The following is a 21656-nucleotide window of genomic DNA, read 5'->3' on the forward strand; positions in this document are numbered from 1 at the left end:
AGGACGGGGAAACGTCGAAACTGGAAAAAAAGACTCAAACAGCGCTGGGAGCACAGGCAAAGGAAAGGGCATCCTGGTAAGTCACAAAACAGGCTCAAACAAATCCTACTAATGGATGCCAACATGGTAAACAAAACAGTGGTGAACAGGTCTAAAAGACAGTTGAGTAACACGGACATACGGAAATTGTGCCTTGGTCTTTCATTTTGCCCTTCCTCTGGTTTCAATTACACTGACACCAGAACTGATGTGTTTAAATTTGTGAGAAAATTGAAGTTAAAAAAATGGCACAAGTTGAAAAGATTGAGTCACAACCCCAGAAATACATATAGAGACACACTCAGTGAGACTAATCTTGCCATTGGAGATGTTGATACTCTCATCACCTTAGCGGCACTAGATGAAGCAAGTGGGCCAAGGGAGGAATGGAATAGTGACACTCAGGTCTTAGACAGCATAGAATTAGAACAAGACGCAGCAGCTAGGACTGAGTTTAGAACTAAATCCACTTTCATCCCCAGCTCCCACATGGCAATATAGATACCTTTCATGCCTGTACCGTTAAAGGACTCATGGACCTTAGGCGTAAGTGTACTAAACAACCTAAGAACATCCAGCACAACCTTTCCTATGCTCAAAGACAGGCTTTAAAATCACTACAAGAAGACATCAACATTGTCATTTGCCCGGCTGACAAAGGGGCAATATTATCATCCTTGATAGAGAGGATTATATCAATGAGGCTCTCTGCCAACTCAACGATACCAAGTTCTATATACCCCTTGTGCTGAACGAACTCCTTCAAGACATGATGCTTCTTCAACATCTTCGACTGTACAAACTGAGTATGAAGCCTTCAAGACACCACCTTCGGATCTTAAGCATGAGCCATCTACAAAGTAGACAAAATCCGATTCAGGCAAAGGTCTGTCTTTGATGTCTTTTCTTGGTTTTGTGCAGAATTCCATGACATCTAAACATTCATGTTCTGTCTCGATGTCATCAACAATTTCAGAATCAGGCAGTAATGTAGAAGGATTCAGATTCAAACATCTTGAAATCGAAACATTATCTGCTCCCAGTATGATTTTCTCATACTTTGTCAATCTGCTACTTGTTAAATGTTGAGTCTTACCTCTTGTCAGTAATATTTCAACTGAATGAGGCACAAAAACCTTTACAGGAAATCCCATAATGATTCCTTCACTTTGTTCAAGACTGATACTTGTAGCTGCCACTGCTTTTAAACAACCTGGTAATGCTTTTGCAATTGGATCAAGAACTGCAGAGAAATATGCAATAGGTTTCTTTAGGTTCCCATGTCTCTGAATTAACACAGATAATGCACATCCTTCTCTCTCACTGCAATACAGTTCAAAATCTTTCTCATAATTTGGCATACCCAAAGCAGGAGCTTGGCATAAGCTCTTTTTCAAGTTTTCAAAAGATTCCATCTCAACATCATTGAGAATAATTGGATCTTTTACATCTGATTTAGTCAGTCTTTGTAGTGGTTTCGCAATTACTGAAAATCCACTTATCCATTGTCGACAGTAACCTACCATTCCAAGGAACATTCTGACCTGTCTTTGTGTTCTTGGCGGTAACATTGCTTGAATCATTTTTATTCTCTCTATTGTTACTTGTCTTTTTCCTTTTGCAATTCTGTGACCAAGATATTTCACTTCCTGTTTGCAAAACTGTAGTTTTGCTGGGGACACTTTATGTCCTTCTTCTGCAAGGCGATTTAACAGAATTATTGTGTCTGTTACACAATTTTCTCTTCTCTTTGCAGCTATTAACAAATCATCAATATACTGCACCAACGTAGACCTACCTGGTAAGTCTAAATCTTCTAATGATCTTTTTAACAGTTCGTTAAAGATTGAAGGACTTTCTGTATAGCCCTGAGGGATTCTTGTCCATCCAAGGGTCTTACCTTGGAATCTGAAAGCAAAGATTTCATAACTGTCTGGGTGTAGAGGAACAGTAAAGAATGCATTGCAAAGGTCAATGACTGTGTACCATTCAGCATCATATGGAATCTGAAATAGAATTACTGCTGGATTTGGAACCACAGGACAACATGGAATAACAATTTGATTAACCTTTCTCAGATCTTGTACGATCCTAAATGTTCCGTTAGCCTTTTTAACTCCCATAATTGGTGAATTACAAGAGCTACTCTTCATTTCTTTCAATACACCTTGCTTGATTAATTTTTCAATTACAGGTGTAATACCTTCAATTGTCTCTGTTTTCATTTTATATTGTGGAGTGTTTGGAAATTCTATTCCCTGCTTCAATGCAATTTTAACAGGATCTACGTTTTTCATCAGACCCATCTCATTCCCAGTAAAATCCCATATTTCAGATTTCACTGTTTCTTTTAGCTCTTCAGGTAAATCTTTTTCTTCAAATGCAGGAAACAATTTTGTTTCTTCTGCTTCCATCATCATCATTGTCATTCTGTACAAACCATCTTCCTCCATTGTTTGTAACTCAACTCCTTCAGGAGAACAATATATTCTGCAATTCATTTTACATAGGATGTCCCTACCTAATAGATTTACTGGACTACTATTACAAACCACAAATCTGTGTTTGTCTCTGTAATTTCCAATTTCAACTGGTACTGGATCAGTTAAGTCTGTTTTAATTTGCTGATTACTTACTCCGACAACTTGGATGGTATCCCCAGAGAGAGGTAGGTTTTCAATTTCCACTGATCTAACAGTAGAACGGGTAGCACCAGTGTCCACTAGAAAAGTGATGTCTACATCATTAACTTTCCCGTTTACATAAGGACCAGACTGGTCAACCTCAAGAGTGGCTCCAACAACACACTCTTCCTCCTCTCTCGGGCACCGTCAGCAATAATCATCAGAATCACTGTCTTGGCTTTCTGTTAATAAAAATTGTTGTGAAGCATTTTGCATTTGAACCCTTTGCTGCTTTTGCTGTTTTTGTGGTTTTATTACCTGTTCACATCCCTGAAATCCCACGTTTGGATTATATTTTTGAACTCCCCCACAATTCGGAAAAGGTGGTTGTGGCAACTGGTCCTGTCGATTATTCACCTGTTGTTGTTGCTGTTGTTGTAATTGTCGCTGAATATTAAATTCATTTAACCCCTGTTGCATCTGTAGCTGTTGCTGCACGTTAACACCATTCTGCATCTGTGGATTCAATAAGGGATTCTTTAAGTTTCTAGGAGGATGAGGACACTCGTCCCTCCAATGTCCAATTTCGCCACAATTAAAACAAGGTAATCTTTGTTTCAGTTCTTCTATCTTTGGGCTAAATTTCTTTTGGAAATTATTACCTTTAAACTTTCCTTGTATTTGGTTCGTATTTCCAGTTTGTACAAAATTAGCGTTCTTATTTCCCATGCTGGCAATCTGTTGCTCAGCTACCTTTACCTGTGCCCACATGGCTTTCTCCTTTAACTTCTTCTGTTTTACTTCTAATTCATCGCTACAATATTTTGCTTTTCTCAGAATATCATCTATAGATAGTGCTTGCCATCCGACAATACTAGTTCTGATCATTTCTCCAATTTCAGGTTTTAGTCCATAAACAAATCTATAGATAAAATGACTCATGTCTTTCTCATCTAATTTTTCATAACCACTGTATTGTTTAAAGATTAACAGTAGTCTTTCATAAAAAGAATGAACTGATTCTTTTGTTTCCTGCTCTGTTCTTTCTATTTTAACCCAATCAACTTCTTTGGGTGGAATTTTGTTTTTCATCCAAACAATTACTTTCTCATAAAAATCCATTACAAGTGGATTTGGGGCACCTGTTTCTTTGATTCGCTCAGGTTCTGTTTTTGGCCAACTAATAGATATTTTACATTCTGTCCAAAGATCAGATGGAACAACAATGTCAAAAAATCCATCCAAATCAATCCACAGAACTTTTGACACTTTGATAAATCTATCGACTTGTCTGTACCACTCAACAGGTTTCTCTCTTAATTTTGGAAAGTCATTTGTGAATAACAGAATGTCTTGTCTCGACCATGGGACATGAACATATCCTCCACCTGCAACTTCTCTCATTGGAAATTGTTTTGACAATTTTTCTAACCTTTCATCTTCCTTCCTTTTGGTCCATTTAACTCTCCATTTGTTCAGTTCTCCTAGCTTTTTGATATAGACAATCAAATCTTTAATGTGAACTATTCTTCCCATTGAGTTCAAACTTTCAATGTCGCTTTCTGAAAAATCTAATCTATAATGTTTTGCAAAATTCTTTTGTTTACTCACATCGATTTCAAGTTCTGCAGCTAGATCCTCTAATTGATCATATTTATTTTTCGTTTTCCATTGAATACTTTTGCAAATGAATAATAGTTCATCATCCCGATAGTAATTTAAACTATCTGGGCCAATTGTTCCAATTATTAATTCTTCAATATTCGCTTTTAATTTGGCCACATCAAGCTTTGGTGTGGTTACCCTAACTTCAGGACTTCCTACATCTGACATAGCACCCATTGGTGTTTTTGGAGATAAATCCTCATTAAAGGTTAAATCAGGCATTCTCGATCTAGAAGTGTTTAATTCTGTCAATTCTGAATAAGATTTTTCAGCAGGCTTTTGAATTTCTGTATTTAAAGGAATAGTTAATCCAGTTTTGTTTGTATTTCTTTGATCAAATACAGGCTGAACAGGACCTATTGTTACTGGAACTGTAACAGCTTCCATGCCTTTTGTCATTCTTTTGATTAATTCTTCTTTAGACCTTAAGTATTCATTATAATCATCATCCTCAACATTTCTTGTCTCTCTTGTATAATCTTTTGGAGGTTCCCTTGCTCTTGGAGTCATTGAAAAATGTCTACCCTCATTTCGAGCATTCTCAAATTCTGATCTTCTAGGAGTTTCAGTGATTTCACAATTATTTGGATAAAGTTTAGGAGCTTCATTAATTGGAGGTGCACTCGGTGAAGATTCAGTAGAAACCACCGGAGTAGACCATGATCTAGGAGGTCTCAAAGGCTGATTAGGCTGTTTCTTTCTAGCAGTTGTATATATTTCTTCCATGACTGCATCCTCAGATTCACTTTCCATAGATTTTCCTGTAGGAGAACCCATTACCATTTCATGAATTAAGTACAATCCTTCACTCATGTTTCCCTGTCTCCACATTCGTAATCTATCTTCATGAGTTTCTCTTTTCCATGATGGATTTTTAGAAGGTCTTTTAATTCCACTAGCTTCTCTTTGTAACTGATACATCTCATCTTCCCACTCAACTAAAGCTTCAAATTGAGTTGGTCTCGGTTTTGGAACAAGAGCATTCATTTTCTCTCGTAAGTTTCTTAAAACTCTTACATTAAATGAACCATCATCAGGCCAAGCCAAAACACCATTGTTTTTAGTATAACGTTTCCAACTGTCGAACCATAAGACAGTATGATATCCGTATTCACCTTCCATGTATGCTGCAGGTGTTTTATACTTATGAAGTAGTTTACCACCTCGCGTTTCGATTTTCTTGTCAGGTGAAAATAAATTCTTAAATTTCTGAAATAATGTTGTCTTTTTCTCAACATGTTTAAAATGATAACTCATTTTCAAAAGTAAAATTTAATTCACAAAATCGTTCGTAAAATATTTCCGGGATGTTCCGCAAAACAACCAATCCGTGCGCGAAATACACTAACAAGCCAATGGCAGTTGAGCTGCGTCACTTTTCAGCTCGACCAATAATTTTTGGAGATTTTCCTAAGGACCAATCAGCTCACAGGCCGTCAGAGACTCAGGAGCCAATCAGAATACAGCTTGTGACGTAGGTCACCCAATCCCAGCGCGGCTCTGTGACGTACACAGCAGCTGCGGTTTCTCGTTTCTCACTCCTGGCGCTTACCCCTCCTTCACAAAATCTTTTCACAGCGCCATTTTAAGAACACTTTTCGGTGTAAATTAATTCTTAACAATCACTTATAAAGACAACATCTGTTCGTTTCACTAATTAGGATAGTTTACATACATTCAAGTATCCACACTTCGGAATAGACGGCGCTATTCACACTAAGGATAATATTCAATTGTTAGTAGGGTAACCTTACCCCACCCTTCTAGCAAGTATAATTATGAACTCGCTTTGCTCTGAACCCACCGCGAAGTGAAAGTTCTAAGAGTTCCACTTGAACATAAAATACAACTCAAACTCGCACTTTTACACGGAAAATTCCCTAAATTCAAACACACACAAAATCCGTACAGGACTCTCACCTGTTTATAGAAATCATGCACCGTTAGCAAAATAACGACGTTATCCGTACAGGGCTCTCACCTGTTTATAGATATGAAACATGTACCCGTACAGGACTCTAACCTGTTTATAGATAATCATGCACCGACGTTAAATTTTACCCTTCACTCAAGCTCGGATATAACTAATACTCTCATCACAGTGAGTTTTATGGAAGGCGCTTTGTCCCTATTCTCATGCTGCTTTGATTTCTTAGAAAATCCTCACTATACAAGATTCAGACCTAGCCCTAAAACTGTGCTGCTCGGCGACAACACTATGGTACACGGCGATACCTCTTGTGATACTCGGCGATATCACTACAAACGAACAGATGGCTTGCGTGACTAATTTCTCGCCACACAATCTATACCGGTATAGCTTACAGATAGGCACGAAAAACGAACTTAACAAGTGTTAAAACATCAATCCTATTTGCATACCATGACGCAATCCTTAGCAACCAACATGTTACCTTGGTTACCCCTTAGCAACCATCAATTTCTGCTACCAGATAATTGATCCAGCGGGCTATAGAAAATATATCATAAACTACGCTACCTAATTTCATAACCTATAAACAAAATTCTAAACTATACATGGACCCATTCATGAACCTGATATATTTGGGCCTACTGAATCAGGTGGTCAAATAAATCTATATACACATTATTTACAACCTATAAACATTTTATACATTTGCAGAAAGAATATTGTCATTAGAATAAAACCCAAACATTTAAACGACCACCATAGGCGATATGATCTAGCTTAAAGGTAACCTATACTTCTAAATATCCAAGACCAGCTTGTTTGTCAAAAGTAAGATTTTATTTTCTAAATTATGGTATATAAGTTGTAAGTTTTATAAATGAAATTTATTTGCAATAAAGCAAGCATGATGGTAAGAAATATGGAAAAATACAATTTAAGCAATTTAATCAAATTTAAAGAAATTATATAAAGTTTAGCATTTCTAAAACCTATTTCCCTAACTGAGCTAAATAGACAGAAATTAAAGTAAAGTTCTTTGAGGATTCTTACGTGCTCCACGCAAAGTCCAGCAGAACATCACCCTCATCGGAAAGTCAGAAAGCAGCAGCCAGCCCAACCCTAAGGGCATGACTTTTTATACCTTTCTACGCTAACTAAACTAGCAAAGGAAAGTTTTCAGAAATACTCGACGTCCCATTGGCTGAAAGTGACAAGTGACATGTCACCCGATTCTTAAAAAGTTCCACAAAATCATGTCTTACAAAGACCATTGTCTCTTCCACGTGAAGCCAGAGGCTTCCTGCTATTGCAACTTTGTAACAGGTCATCCTCGCAGCTTCCATAGCTTTTCAGAGCAACTTCCGCGGATGCCAAGTTAAGGACTGACAAAAAGTTCACTTTCGACCTTGGCCATGTCCGACAGAATGATGTCAGCTCATCAGTTTTTGCTTTGTGAATGTAGCTTCAATAAACGTTTTAATTCAGAATGGGCGTCTCGTGACTTTCTGCAGAAATATGGATTAGCTCTTTTTGTGCGGCTCAAATAGTTAGGCCTCAAAAGCAGGCAACTTATGATTTCTAGTATAAAACAAACACAAGAAAGTATTAATGTAAGAAATAAAGTATATTCTGTATCCACCCCATGGTTTATTAAATAATTAACCCACCCGATTAATCAAAATGTTACCTAGCCATTGCAAACAAATAAAGCAGCGTTTATATTTACCAGTCTCCGTTTTTCTATGAGACCCATATGCACCTAGAATAGTAGAAATGACATCACACAGACAAGAAAAAGCAAAACAAGCACATGCTTATTTTAAGTATGCAGCAGTTAGTAATGACAAAAACGAAAACAATAAATTATTTTATTAATTTGCACGAACAAAAAGATGCAACAAATATGCACGTTTATGAGCACACATGTTAGTCCCCCCACGTGTAAAGTTTAATCTAGGTTGTATTAGCACGACATATCACAAATCATTAATAATTTTATTCATGTTATGGAAATGTGACTTTGCGAGTTTAAACAAAATTTTGTTTTCTATCTCGCTCCATCACCCTAACACAAGATGTTTATAATCAGAGTATCACAGACATCTGGGATAAACTGACCATTTGGAGGGATAAAGGCCTTTTGGTATGGGAGGAATACTATTAACTGAAAAAAGATCACCCCAAACTACTCATCCTCTACCTTTTACCCAAGCTACATAAAGACAACACCAAACCTCCAGGACGCCCTTTTGTTTCTTCCATTGGGAGCGTCAGAGAACACATATCCAAATATGTGGATCATTTCCTTAGGGACTTTGTCACACAGTTACCCAGCTATTTGACAGACACCAAAGATTTCCTCTGTAAAATTGAGAACCTGACATGGAATACTGAATTTCTGTTCTTGGTTTTAGATATGCAGTCATTATATAACATCATAGACCACAAAGACGGTTTAGCAGCATGAGAACATTTCCTTAGAAATAGACCACTCAGATACCGTGAACATACCAAAATGATCATTGAGATGATGGAATTTTGCCTATGTAATAACATCTTTGCCTTCAATGGCGCCCTCTACAGGCAAGTCAATAGTACTGCAATGGGTTCCTGCTTTGCTCCCAGTTTTGCTAATTTAGTCATGGGCTACTGGGAGCAAGAGATCTTTGCCTGCACCATCCTTAAGGAGGACTTCTAGAAGGTTATCATGTGGCTACGCTACATAGATGACTTGTTCATCATCTGGAGGGGTACGAAAGAAGATGCAGAAAGTTTCATAGTCAAACTTAATGCCAACAAATACAACATCTCCTTATCAGGCAGAATCAATGCTCAGAGAACAGAATCCCTTGATGTTTGTCTGGAAATTAAAGAAGGCAAATTGTGCACCACGTTGTTTTGAAAAGCCACAGCAGGGAACAGCGCCCTGCATGCCCTCAGCAGCCACCCCGAGGCTCTCAAATGGAGCATTCCTTATGGTGAACTGCTGAGGGCAAAAAGGAACTGCAATACCAGCGAAGCATACACAGAAGAAAGTTCAGACATCATTGAAAGATTCCGCAGTAGAGGGTACCCCAATTGGGTTCTAAACAAGGCTACTAAAAGGGCAGCCAGTGTAGAAAGAACTACAACACTGCAAGACAACTCAGAAGATTCTCCAGTAGATGAGAACGATACAACACACATAATCCTTACCTACACCTCTGATGCACAAAATATCAAACACATACTTACCAAACACTGGGAAATTCTGAAAACAGATACCATCCTGGGACCCAGCGTAACGATTAGACCCATGATTACATACAGGCGGAACAGGAATATTCGCGATTGGGTGGTTAGAAATGATATCACCCAGTACCCCACCAACACACAACATGGCCTCACAGGTTTCTATCCCTGTGGCCATTGTAAGGCTTGTAGGCACAGCAGGTACGTAGGTAACCTAGAATACAAAGGGAGAACTAAAAAGATTAACCAATTCCTGACATGTGGCACCAGTTTTGTAATCTATGCTATAGAATGTACCTGCCACCTATGGTATATTGGTAGCACGACCTGCGCAGTCAAAAAGAGGGTCCTTGAACATCTTAGGGCCATCACCAACCATGACCCTAAATACCCTGTTGCCCGCCATTTCGAAGAGAAACATTTCTCTAACATTTCAGATCTCAGCTACTTGATCCTCGAACACATTCCCAGACACCCTAGGGGAAGAATAGAGCTCTTGCTCTCAGACAGCGAGAATTACGCTATATATTAGATTTCCAAACAAAATTCCTGGGAGAATTAAACACCGATGAAGAACTAGCAATCCATTTAAGAGAAGGATCACATTAGCATTCTGAAATGTGTTTCTTGTGGTTGTATTTTTAGTGATTCCGAACTGTGTTTCCTTCTACTTTATATTTATGATCATCATCAGAACATGAGTATGTCCCTAGGAGACATACCACCCTAGCATATGTATGCCATTTATTGTTTTTAACCTTTATTAATACTGTTTCTATTTTGTTCTTGCAGGATAAAAAGAAGGGGTCCAACCACTAGTATTCACCTGCATGGGCGCACCTACCCTTTTACTCTGAGTTGACTATCACAACTGGCACACATATTCACCTGCAGTTCACTGGTAGGTGTACGATCCAGCTTTATACATACGTTGCACAATTTGGATAGCCAGGTGACTTTTGCCACTCTCTGCATCTCCGAGGACTTTCCTTACTCTGCCGAGACATTTCATAGGATTCATTTCCCTCAAACGTCCCTACTTAGCAGCCTTATCTACAAAAACAGATGTCCTTGTCAGCCGCACCACACTAGTGATCCTACATACAATAGAACTTACGTTATGTCACTCGTCCTCACATACGGCTGTTATTATATTAACTATAGTGTTTTTGAAACTTAGAGGATGCATGCACACTAGCACACCAACCGCTTAAACTGTGTTCAGACTGTGTCACGATATCCTAGTTTGTGCAGATACATGAACATATGTACTATTCTGTATGTACCAACCCATTAGAATACGTGTTGTGATATTTATCCAACGTCAGTGTCACATTAGCCGACGTCATGTGGGTCCCACTCTGTACTGATGCCTTTCCTGCCGTCTCACACGGCCACACATTAGATGGTTACACAATGTTGACACTATGATCCGCATACTGGCACTACTGCCATACATTTTGCATTGTAATTTTTGTATGTATTGTTTGCGGGTATATAGGTGCTATTAGGGCAGATGTATGTACATAATCCTGATCTTTATGCGCCAATCCACCTTGGCAATTATCAATTCAGGCACATAAGTACTAGATCTCAGTAGTCGATTGACATAGACATAATGTGATTTCACTGATAACTTGTTGGTATTACTATGATGTGTTTTATAATATATGTTTATTTTTAGACCACACCTTTCCAAGATGGCAGCCATTGCCGGTAGACTATCCGACATGTGCCGATCCGCCTGAGAAATAATGAATTCTGGCATAACATGTGTTAGTTATCAGCAGTCATTTGACATGAAAGAAATGTGATTTCTTTGACAGCATGCTGGTGTAACTATGATTTGTCGATTTTTGTTCTACCTTGTGACCACACCATTCCAATATGGCAGCCATTTTTGGTAGACACTGACATGACAGTCCTGTTTTCATTTCTATTGCTGTATCGAAAACTTTATCAGTAACTGCTTTCCATGTGCACTTCTACACGTGAACAAGGCTCTCGCCAAAACGCGTTGTGTGGAATAAGCCTGCAACACTAATCACGGATTTGTCTACCTTTCTTCCTGAGAGCGCATGAACATTGGTTTGTGACTTTGTGGAATTTAATTACCGGCTCGGCCGGAATATGCGCCAACCTTGCATGTGACTTTGTGGAATATATATAGCGCGTCACAAGGTTTTTGACTTAATAAACCTCGCTATTTTGGCTTAGGAGACCCGACTCCTTGTTTTACTCGAACTGAGTGATCGAAGGTACGCCGTTTGTTTATGGATATATATATATATGTATATATATATATATATATATATATTCCAAGATCCATCCTACTCTAACCAAGAAGAGGCATGTATACATGGCTGGTAGGAATGAGGCCATTTTATTGTATTCAGGTCTCCCACGGCCCCCCAACAAGGGAGAGACGCGTTTCGCCAACCCAGCAGGCTTTATCAATCTGTTTGGCGCCATATGAGTTGATCATTATATAGCCTTCCACTCTCATGCAGGCTTCAATAGATATAGAGAACAGACTGCACATATATAAAATTGTAACTGGCTAAAACAGGAAAAAGTATATCTAAAAGTGCATATTGCAACAAATCCATAAATATAATTATAATTATTAGCAGCGCAGTGCACAGCCATCCTATTTAGCCAAAACTGTCAACATTACAGAGAATATTTATAAAATAATTATAAGAGTGTGTTCTCTGCCCAGAGGATGAGCATATCGAAATAACGATCTCAAATGCTTAAGATGACAATTAGAAAAGTGGCGCCAAAACTCCCAAAAGATTATTAGCCCACTCAATCTTCAATTAATAAAACATATTGTGAAAACATGTGCTAATAGTAAAAAATGTTTGTGCGTGTATGTGGACCATACATCACTCCAACGCTAGGCAAAGCTACTTTCCCCAATTTTACAGATGCGGCCCACAAAACCAAATAAAGTGTAGCTCACAAATGTCGTGACAGCTTCAAACATATTAACAAAAGTGTGGGGCTCGTAATAGATCCATGGGGTTCAAAATACATGAGCATAATGCTCTCAGGACCATGACGTCAGTCACCAGATGATGTCTGCTATGGTAGTTGGACTACATGTCCGACAATACCCTCGTACAGTTTTGCTAAATCAAAATCCGAAGACCACAGTTAATGTTCCAATTCCACATATGGATGTCATCGACATGAGATCTGCAAGTAACTCAAAGAAATGTTTCTTAAAGGGACCGCTAAGTCAGAATCAAAAAGGCGTTTGTGAGTGAAAGTTCTCCAATGTCCACAAATCATAGTAGCACGTGAACTGACACAGTCATGGGCACAAATGCAAGGTCGGAGGAGACTGATGTGAATAAATTCAATATGCCACACCAACATCACCGCTTCTGCTTCAGCATCCACTGTGCCCAGTCACCAGAAAACCCGGTATCTTTGGCAAGGCATTTCTAGCCATGAAGCACAGACGTATGTGCAGTAAAACGGCCCGCTCCGCCATCTGAAATTCTACAGCTGTCATCCAATTCCATTTCCCGGCACGTTCTCTGGGGGCTCCACCAAATAGCACAAACATGCTGCTCCAAAGAAAAATGCGGTCAAAAGCAGAGCCACAAGCCAACTGGTGGTACATGTTCAGCGCAACCGCCAGCGCTGCAATTGAATTCCAAGATCCATCCTACTCCAACCAAGAAGAGGCATGTACACATGGCTGGTAGGAATAAGGCCAATTTATTGTATTCAGGTCTCCCACGACCCCCCAACAAGGGAGAGACGTGTTTCGCCTGCCAGCAGGCTTTATCAATCTGTTTGGTGCCATATGAGTTGATCATTATATAGCCCTCCCCTCTCATACAGGCTTCAATAGATATAGAGAACAGACTGCACATATATAAAATCGTAACTAGCTAAAACAGGAAAAAGTATATCTAAAAGTGGATATGCAACAAATCCATAAATATAATTATAATTATTAGGAGCGCAGTGCACAGCCATCCTATTTAGCCAAAACTGTCAACATTACAGAGAATATTTATAAGAGAATTATAAGAGTGTGTTCTCTGCCCAGAGGATGAGCATATCGAAATAACGATCTCAAATGCTTAAGATGACAATTAGAAAAGTGGTGCTAAAATATATATATATATATATATATATATATATATATATATATATATATATATATATATATATATATATATATATATATATATATATATATGAAAGAAGTTTCCTCCTCAGCTTGCTCTGCGCTCGCAGACACCGCCTCCACGCCAGCACAATGAACCAATCTTAGTTGATAAACGGCAAGCACACGGGTATCCAGTTGTAAAATTTTATTTCAACATCATCGTATATGGAATAATTGTATACCAATGTACACAATAGCTCTGAAGCTTCTATCTGATTTTCTGATTTTCTGATTTTTTGTCATGTATATAGTAACTGTATGAGAGACTCTTTATATCGTTATTTGATTCACAGTACCTGCCTTCTAGTATATTTTTTCACTATGAATTTAAGAAATATCGCAAATACTGTGTGATTCAGATCAAATGAATTGAAATTTGATTGGGAATAACGCATAGGTATAACATAGGAGTCTCCCATATATCTAGCTTTCCACTGTATATAAGATGCACTTGAATCACATTTGCTTCATTATTATATGTTGTAAATAATTGTACATGTTTTTCTGTCGTTGCATGCGACGCATCTCACTCCATGTATATTTTATCATTTCCACACCTTTTGAGCTAGGCCCATTATTTGGATGTTGGTTAGGAAGTGATTTATTTCTTCCTTCTTGGTGCACAGGTGATATGGACTATGTACTGTATATGGGGACATTAGCCGATCCACGGCTGTATGGTTTATGTCTATCCCATGACGTTTTATTGAAACGCCGCGCATGGAATAATGCGATTGCCCATCTGTGGGCTTTACCACGCAATTTGCTATTTTGTGTTACATACATCACACACTACAAGATGGCCGCATTTGTCCTTTGCGAGGCGTAAGTCCCCTTGTTCATGTCCATGCCTGACTGGAAGTGGGAGTGATTATGTTCTGTTTAAATTAATGTCGGAAACAAACACAGTGCATCACACACTGACGAAGGCAGACCGCCGAAACGCGTCTGTGTGCACCCCTCCGCTAAATAAAAACTAGCGCGTTTGCAACCTTCATCCTCGAGTGCTGTCATATTCTTTTTCCAGGATTGGGAAGGGTTTTGGAGCGTTAATATATATATATATATATATATATATATATATATATATATATATATATATATATATATGTGAAAGAAGTTTCCTCCTCAGCTTGCTCTGCGCTCGCAGACACCGCCTCCACGCCAGCACAATGAACCAATCTTAGTTGATAAACGGCAAGCACACGGGTATCCAGTTGTAAAATTTTATTTCAAACCCCCTTCACCCTTGACAGATGCGTTTCGCTATAAGCTTCGTCAGTGTCAGTTTTTGCCTCTCAAAAATCGCCATTTTAAACCCCACCTAGCATTTCATTTTTTCAACAACATAGATGATGGTAATCTTGGTAAACGTGGTGGCCATTTTGAAGTGTAGTGTTACACATATATTTCATTGATTATGACGGCGAATATAAAGTGCTCTAGTGCTAATTTGAAAACAATGACAGCAACAAACATTTCATTATTAACGTGCACACTTCATTACATTTAAATTTAACAAGTATTGTCATAGTCCCATCATTAAATGGTTCACATTAGATGTTTTCTAGATCTCTATTTTTACTATAATGGGGTGTATCCCCTAAGAAATTCTTTTAAAACCACAGGACTACATGACTTGTTTTAGGACTAGTTGTCTCGCCCTGTATGGGCTTAATTTCCACTCCTACTTGGAAAAAATATATCTCTAAGTTTATACAATGTTACGTCTTTAGGAGTTTTCAAGTATAGTCAAAATACTTTCTGTTACTGTTTTCCAGTTCTGAACCACGGGCGAGCAACTCTTCTTCATCTACAGGTGCACCCACATCTCCTCATCATTATTAAGACCCCACGGTGTCATTGTTTTGAGGTCAATGATGTACCTAGATTCTGCGATGCGGAGTGTCTTTTCCCTGTCCCCACCGCGCTCTAAGCGCCTGATTTGTTCTATGCAATAAAAACTGAGAAAATTCCTATCGCTTCCATGGAATTCGGAAAAATGATGAGCTACCGGATAGGATTTACCCTTATTCGCGATAGCTCTCATATAGTCTAGGATCCTCAGTTTTGTGGGGTTGATAGTGCTACCTATGTAACGTTTCTTACAAGGGCACTCTAAACAATAGAACGTATAATCAGAGTTGCAGTTAAGATGTTTCGTGATTCTTCTATTCTGTTTCTTATCTCCCGTTCTTCCTGGATATTCTTTAACTTTCCTACTATACTTGCAGGCGTTGCAGCGCAAGCACGGAAAGAACCCCTTTATACTGCTTGTGGCTGGGGATTTAGTTTGAGGGGAGAAGTGGCTGTGGATTAAGTGGTCTGATAGGGAATGGCATCGACGATAAGTTATCATCGGCCTATCTGACAAATGTTCCTTCAAGATGTTGTCTGTGTGTAAAATATGCCAGTTTTTCTTGAAGGAAAAAAAAAAATATATATATATATATCAAATCCAATGCTAGTGCACTCACACCAGCGATGCCTTTCCCTTGCCTCTCATGGCGGCGGTCCGCAGCGAGGCAGGCAAGCCTCAAAATATCAAAACAAAATGCTGTCTTCGTTTCTCACCAACACAGCAGCCACGGACACCAAGAAGGACTTTGAAGCAGCCAAATTTATTAATATACAGACAGAGTGGCAATCCGGCAACACTCAACGCGTTTCGGGACTTGCTCCCTGCGAGTCCCAAAACACGCTGAGTGTGTCCGTGGCTGCTGTGTTGGTGAGAAATGGTGTGTCCGTGGCTGCTGTGTTGGTGAGAAACGAAGACAGCGTTTGGTTTTGAGATATATATATATATATATATATATATATATATATATATATATATATATTCACTCAAAAAACTATACGTTTTAGTGGTGTTTTAGTTAGCTGGACATTTTACTCATCCAAAACCATTGAAATTGCTCCTATATAGTTAGTTGTACTAACTATATTTCGCGCACCCGCAATCCACTGCTGATGATGTCACATATTAGATCATTCATGACGTGGTCAGTGACATCACTGATGACATCTCAAATGACCTCACTGATGACATCACTGATGACATCATCCAGTGAATGTGGTTTGCTTTGTTATTTAAATATGCATTATATATATAGCAATTTGCATTGAAGAATAAGTGGATATATATAAATAAATATTTGGATGGAGGATTTAGTAGCAGTGTAATTGACTGTTTACTTGACCAATTTATAATGTCTCACTAAATATAGTGGATAGTGACTAAACTGTGTGAATATCTGTATCACTTTGTCAGTTGTTGTGTAAACTGATTCTACAGTTGGTTACTAGCTATGTGAAAGTCTATATTAGTTATTGATTAGTTAACTGAGTATTTGTATGGGAGTGTGAAAGTGTGTGTGGTTCGGTGAGGGGTGTGTGACTGTGTAAAGATGTGTGAATAGTTGATTCAGTAGATATATGAAGTTAAAACTACATGTTCTAACAGTTGTTTGGGTGAGTGAATCTCTTTATGGGTGTGGTGATGAGCAAATATATTTCTCAATGGTACATGTCCAACAAACTAGAAAAATAAAAGGCTGTGTATGTGTCAGTTGTTGTATATAAAGAAGTATACATAAGACACAATGATTGTGTGAGTGACTGTATGGATAACTGTATACTTGTAATAATGATTTTATAATTCACTAAGTATGACTTACTATCTAAATGAATAGAAGAAGTGGTGTTTGTATAAGTGTTTTGCTAAGTAAATATGTAAGTATGATCCATTGTTTGTATAAGTGAGTAGGATGACTTCATATGTGAATAGGATGCGTGCTGTTGTTTAATGTCGATATAGATGTATAAGTATTTTTGATAGTGTTCTATTGTTAATTGACAGCATGTATGAGTGAATCCATAGGTAAGTGATTAGATGTGTGTATACATCTATGAATCACTGAGTGGATTTTTAGATACTTGTATTGCTGTGACAATGGATTTAAATATGATACTCTGTATTTTACAAAGAGTGATGAAAAATTGTAATAGTGTATGAAAAGGTGTATGTGATTGTCACGTGGATGATGTCATCAGTGATGTCCTCAGTGATGTCATCAGTGATGTCATTTGAGATGTCATCAGTGATGTCACTGACCATGTCATTAATGATCTAATATGTGATATCATCAGCAGTGGATTGGGGGTGCGCGAAATATAGTTAGTACAACTAACTATATAGGAGCAATTTCAATGGTTTTGTATGAGTAAAATGTCCAGCTAACTAAAACACCACTAAAACTTATAGTTTTTTGAGTGAATTTCAAAGGTTTTTTAAAAGCTAATTCCTAACTATATAACTCCTGAAACCTATGGTTTTTTCAGTGAATTTCAAAGGTTTTTTAAAATGCTAATTCCTAACTATATAAGGCCTGAAACCTATGGTTTTTCAGTGAATTTCAATGTTTTTTTAAATGCTAATTCCTAACTATATAAGGCCTGAAACCTATGGTTTTTTCAGTGAATTCGCAAGGTTTTTTAAATGCTAATTCCTAACTATATAAGGCCTGAAACCTATGGTTTTTTCAGTGAATTGCAAAGGTTTTTTAAATGCTAATTCCTAACTATATAAGGCATGCAACCTATGGTTTTTTCAGTGAATTTCAAAGGTTTTTTAAATGCTAATTCTATTAGCGGATAACATTTAAATATATTAATATCCTAGTGGGACCACCTGAGCAGCCCCAAGGGGTCAGGGTGTTTCTACCCTGCCCCCTTTTTGTGTTCTACACGTTTGTTTTTCTGCTTTCTTGTGCCTAATTCCTAACTATATAAGGCCTGAAACCTATGTTTCTTTCAGTGAATTTAGGTGTGCCATACTTTTGTCATAAGTAAGACTGTTAGCGATCTAGTTGTTCTTTAGAACACTCTGGGACATTGTGTCATTGGGCTACAGTTGGGCTACATCTGGCTGATATTTGGGCTACATTTGTTTTTTTTGTCTCTGGTGGCCATCTTTGGGCTACATTGGGCTACATTGGGCCCAATGTAGCCCAATATATATTTTTTCAAAGTTAATTTTCGTAAAAACCACTGGAGCATATATCTTGAGACATTGCAAAAGGCACATCGGGCTACCAGTCCCTACAATTTTGCCAAGTTTAGTGGAAAACCATTCAGCCGTTCGGGCTAAACGTGAGTCCAACCGCCCTATGGAAATTAACATGGGGAAAACACGTTTTGGGACCCCCCTTTAATCTCGGCCCCCGCTTGACGGATCCCCCCCAAACTTTCAGGGAAGGACCGGAGCGCTGCGAGGCAAAGTTAAGGAAAAGTTCAGGAAGATTCCTCAACCGGCGCCAAAGTTATTCCCAATAGAATGTTGCAATTTCCCTATGGAAAACAATCCTAACTATATATACCTACTGCTATCGCCAGTAGGTAATATATATATGTATATATATATATATATATAATATATATATATATATATATATAATATATATATATTTATAAATGTCTACCACACTTCACACGAACAATGGGTGTCACTGGTGAAATACTTACTTGGTACTTTATTTACAGATTCACCAACAGGTGCATTTCGGCTTCACAGCTTTGTAAATATATATTCATTGACACAACCAATGGTTATGGGGACGTCATAGTTAGGAAATAGAATTAGGAAAATACATAGAAATTCACAGAAGTAAACAAAAGCTATAGGAATGTTATAATTAGGCTCACAATTTATACACACAAAACCATAGACATTCTGCAGGTATAGTTTGAGTTATCAGAAGAAACTATCACTCATGCCCTAAGTTAACTATAACTCGTGCCCCTGCCATGAACAGTTTTCTCACCAATAATTTTATTACAAATGTTGTAGTGATAGTATGAATTATGTCATAGAAGATGTCTTGAGTGAAGTAATATGTGGCGTAATTAGGAATGCATTGCAAGATCATGATTAATAGTTACCTTAAGGTACAAGTTATATTTTCTCCAATTAACTATCTTCTCTCTTTCTTAATCTGCTGAGATCTGTTCTCTAAATGAAGGACTTCTTACCAGGTAGGTGAAATGCTGAATCTGGTTCTGCATATCCATGTTCTCATTGCGTATGTAGAAAGTCACCTGCAGGTTTCTCCCAGGTATCACCTCTGTTTGCGGGATACTGATGTGTAGATAATTCTTAAAGATTCCGTGCCCTTTGTATGCATTGGCCACCATGGACACAGATGCTTGACGGTCTTCTGGGAGGTTTATGTCTGCGGTGTTTACCTGAAATAAAGAACACAGAGATCTCTATCTTCTGTGAATATATGTGATTAAAGGGTCTGATCTTGGATTTTAGGACATTTCGGACTCTATTTTAAAATCATGCTAAGAGTGTCAATTAGAGAAAACATTAAACAATTCATCAGCCAAACATTGGTGAATGTCCCATCCGCCATCCTCTCTATTGCCCAACCTCATTTAGAGTGCGGGGTAATGATCCACCATCAGGAAAACCCAATTTGTGGACCGAACAGCAACTTCCAAGGTGCATCTCTATTAAGCATGACCCCGTCAATGGCATTGTTGCTTGGCCAACAATCTGAACCATGGCAGTCCCAGACCAAAAAGACATGTCCCCTGCATCATTGGTAAAAGCTCATAAAGTATGGGGAACATCAGTTATTGACATGATAGACCCCCCCTCTTTGGGTGTCTGTCTCAGTAAATAACTTGATGTTTGTCATCATGTTTTTCCCTTGAAGCATCTCCTGCCACAAATGAAGTAAATATGTCTCCCAAACGTACCAACAACTGGATTACTTTTAAAGTGGTGGGCTGGCTGTTACTGAGGTTACAGAAATGCTGCATTTATTACACCAATCATATGGTGGTCAGTCCACCAAATTTTAAAAGAACGCCATGGTCTTCCTTATGTTATTTCAATTTTCATTATTGCAACATAGAAGATACATCTGTAATTACAATCGACTCTATTAAAATGTTGTCATGGGAAATTCTCCATATCTACATAGATTTGTTTAGGTTTTTTTCCCAATGAGTGACAGCAGTGGAATAGTAATTGTAAGTTTTGAGTCAACAGTGAAACCAAAGGAGCTTGTTCCTTCAAAGGCCCTATTAAGACTGTCCTGGCCAGGGAAATGGAATTTAACAGCTGTGATAATGATCACATATTCTGAGTTCACTAATGGAGTTTGGTGCTTACCGTACCAATATATGGGTCTGTAGGAAAACTGCACGAGCACAGTGTTAGCAGCAAAAACTATCACTGCACAACTTCAGGTCTTTATCGCTACAGTGGTATCACCCAAGCTGTTTCTCAGAAGATATAGAACTATACGACTCTACCTTAATTAATCAGATCAACTGTCCAACTCTTACACTGGGTAGTTTCCTGATCTGATGCACAAAGACAACATCCTAATATCAAGAAACACCAGAATTGTATGTAGTGCCTTTGATCTGTTTGCCCCATCTTTAGATGCTCTTGTAACCCCGATCTTTACTCTAGAAATCTGATTACCACTCAGGTTGAGGTTTATCTGTCGGTGAGGGAATCCTAGACCCAAATTTCCAGCCAGTGAAATCATGAGGATTGACTTCAAGTGCGCCCAGCATTTGCTTCAAACCTCTGCCCACACATCTCTTAGAGCATGAGGGGAAATATGGAATGCTTCCGCTGCCTGGCATTAGGTTCTTCTGCTGCCTGACACCCTCCCCATCCTAAGAAGAGCCTCCCCTAGTCCCATTTTTTACCTGTTCAAGGAAGGTTGTAAATGGGAGTCAATTTGCCCTCTCAATTGGGACTCCGTGTTTGGATTGTCAATTTCGTGTCCCTGTGTTAACAACTCAGAATAGCCAGATTTAGGGGCTGGAATAACCGCCATCCTGTAGTCCCACATCTAAATCTAATTCACTTGTAATTGGAGCCTTACTGTGCCTTGAAACTGCTGTAGAGAATCTATGAGTTGTGCACTGCTTTACAAACAAC

General features: G+C 38.4%; 1 protein-coding gene across 1 annotated transcript in view; it reads right to left on the minus strand.

The window, feature by feature from the left end:
* The window catches only part of LOC144764150 (complement C3-like), a 604987-nt gene that overhangs the window by 344833 nt on the left and 238498 nt on the right, over positions 1 to 21656 (minus strand). Inside the window, exon 12 of the mRNA XM_078650287.1 lies at positions 19718 to 19930. Coding sequence (XP_078506413.1) covers positions 19718 to 19930 — 213 coding nt within the window. The remainder of the gene's footprint in view (positions 1 to 19717; positions 19931 to 21656) is intronic.

This window comes from Lissotriton helveticus, chromosome 1_1 (genome assembly GCF_964261635.1).
Source record: "Lissotriton helveticus chromosome 1_1, aLisHel1.1, whole genome shotgun sequence".
Taxonomy (NCBI): Eukaryota; Metazoa; Chordata; class Amphibia; order Caudata; family Salamandridae; genus Lissotriton; species Lissotriton helveticus.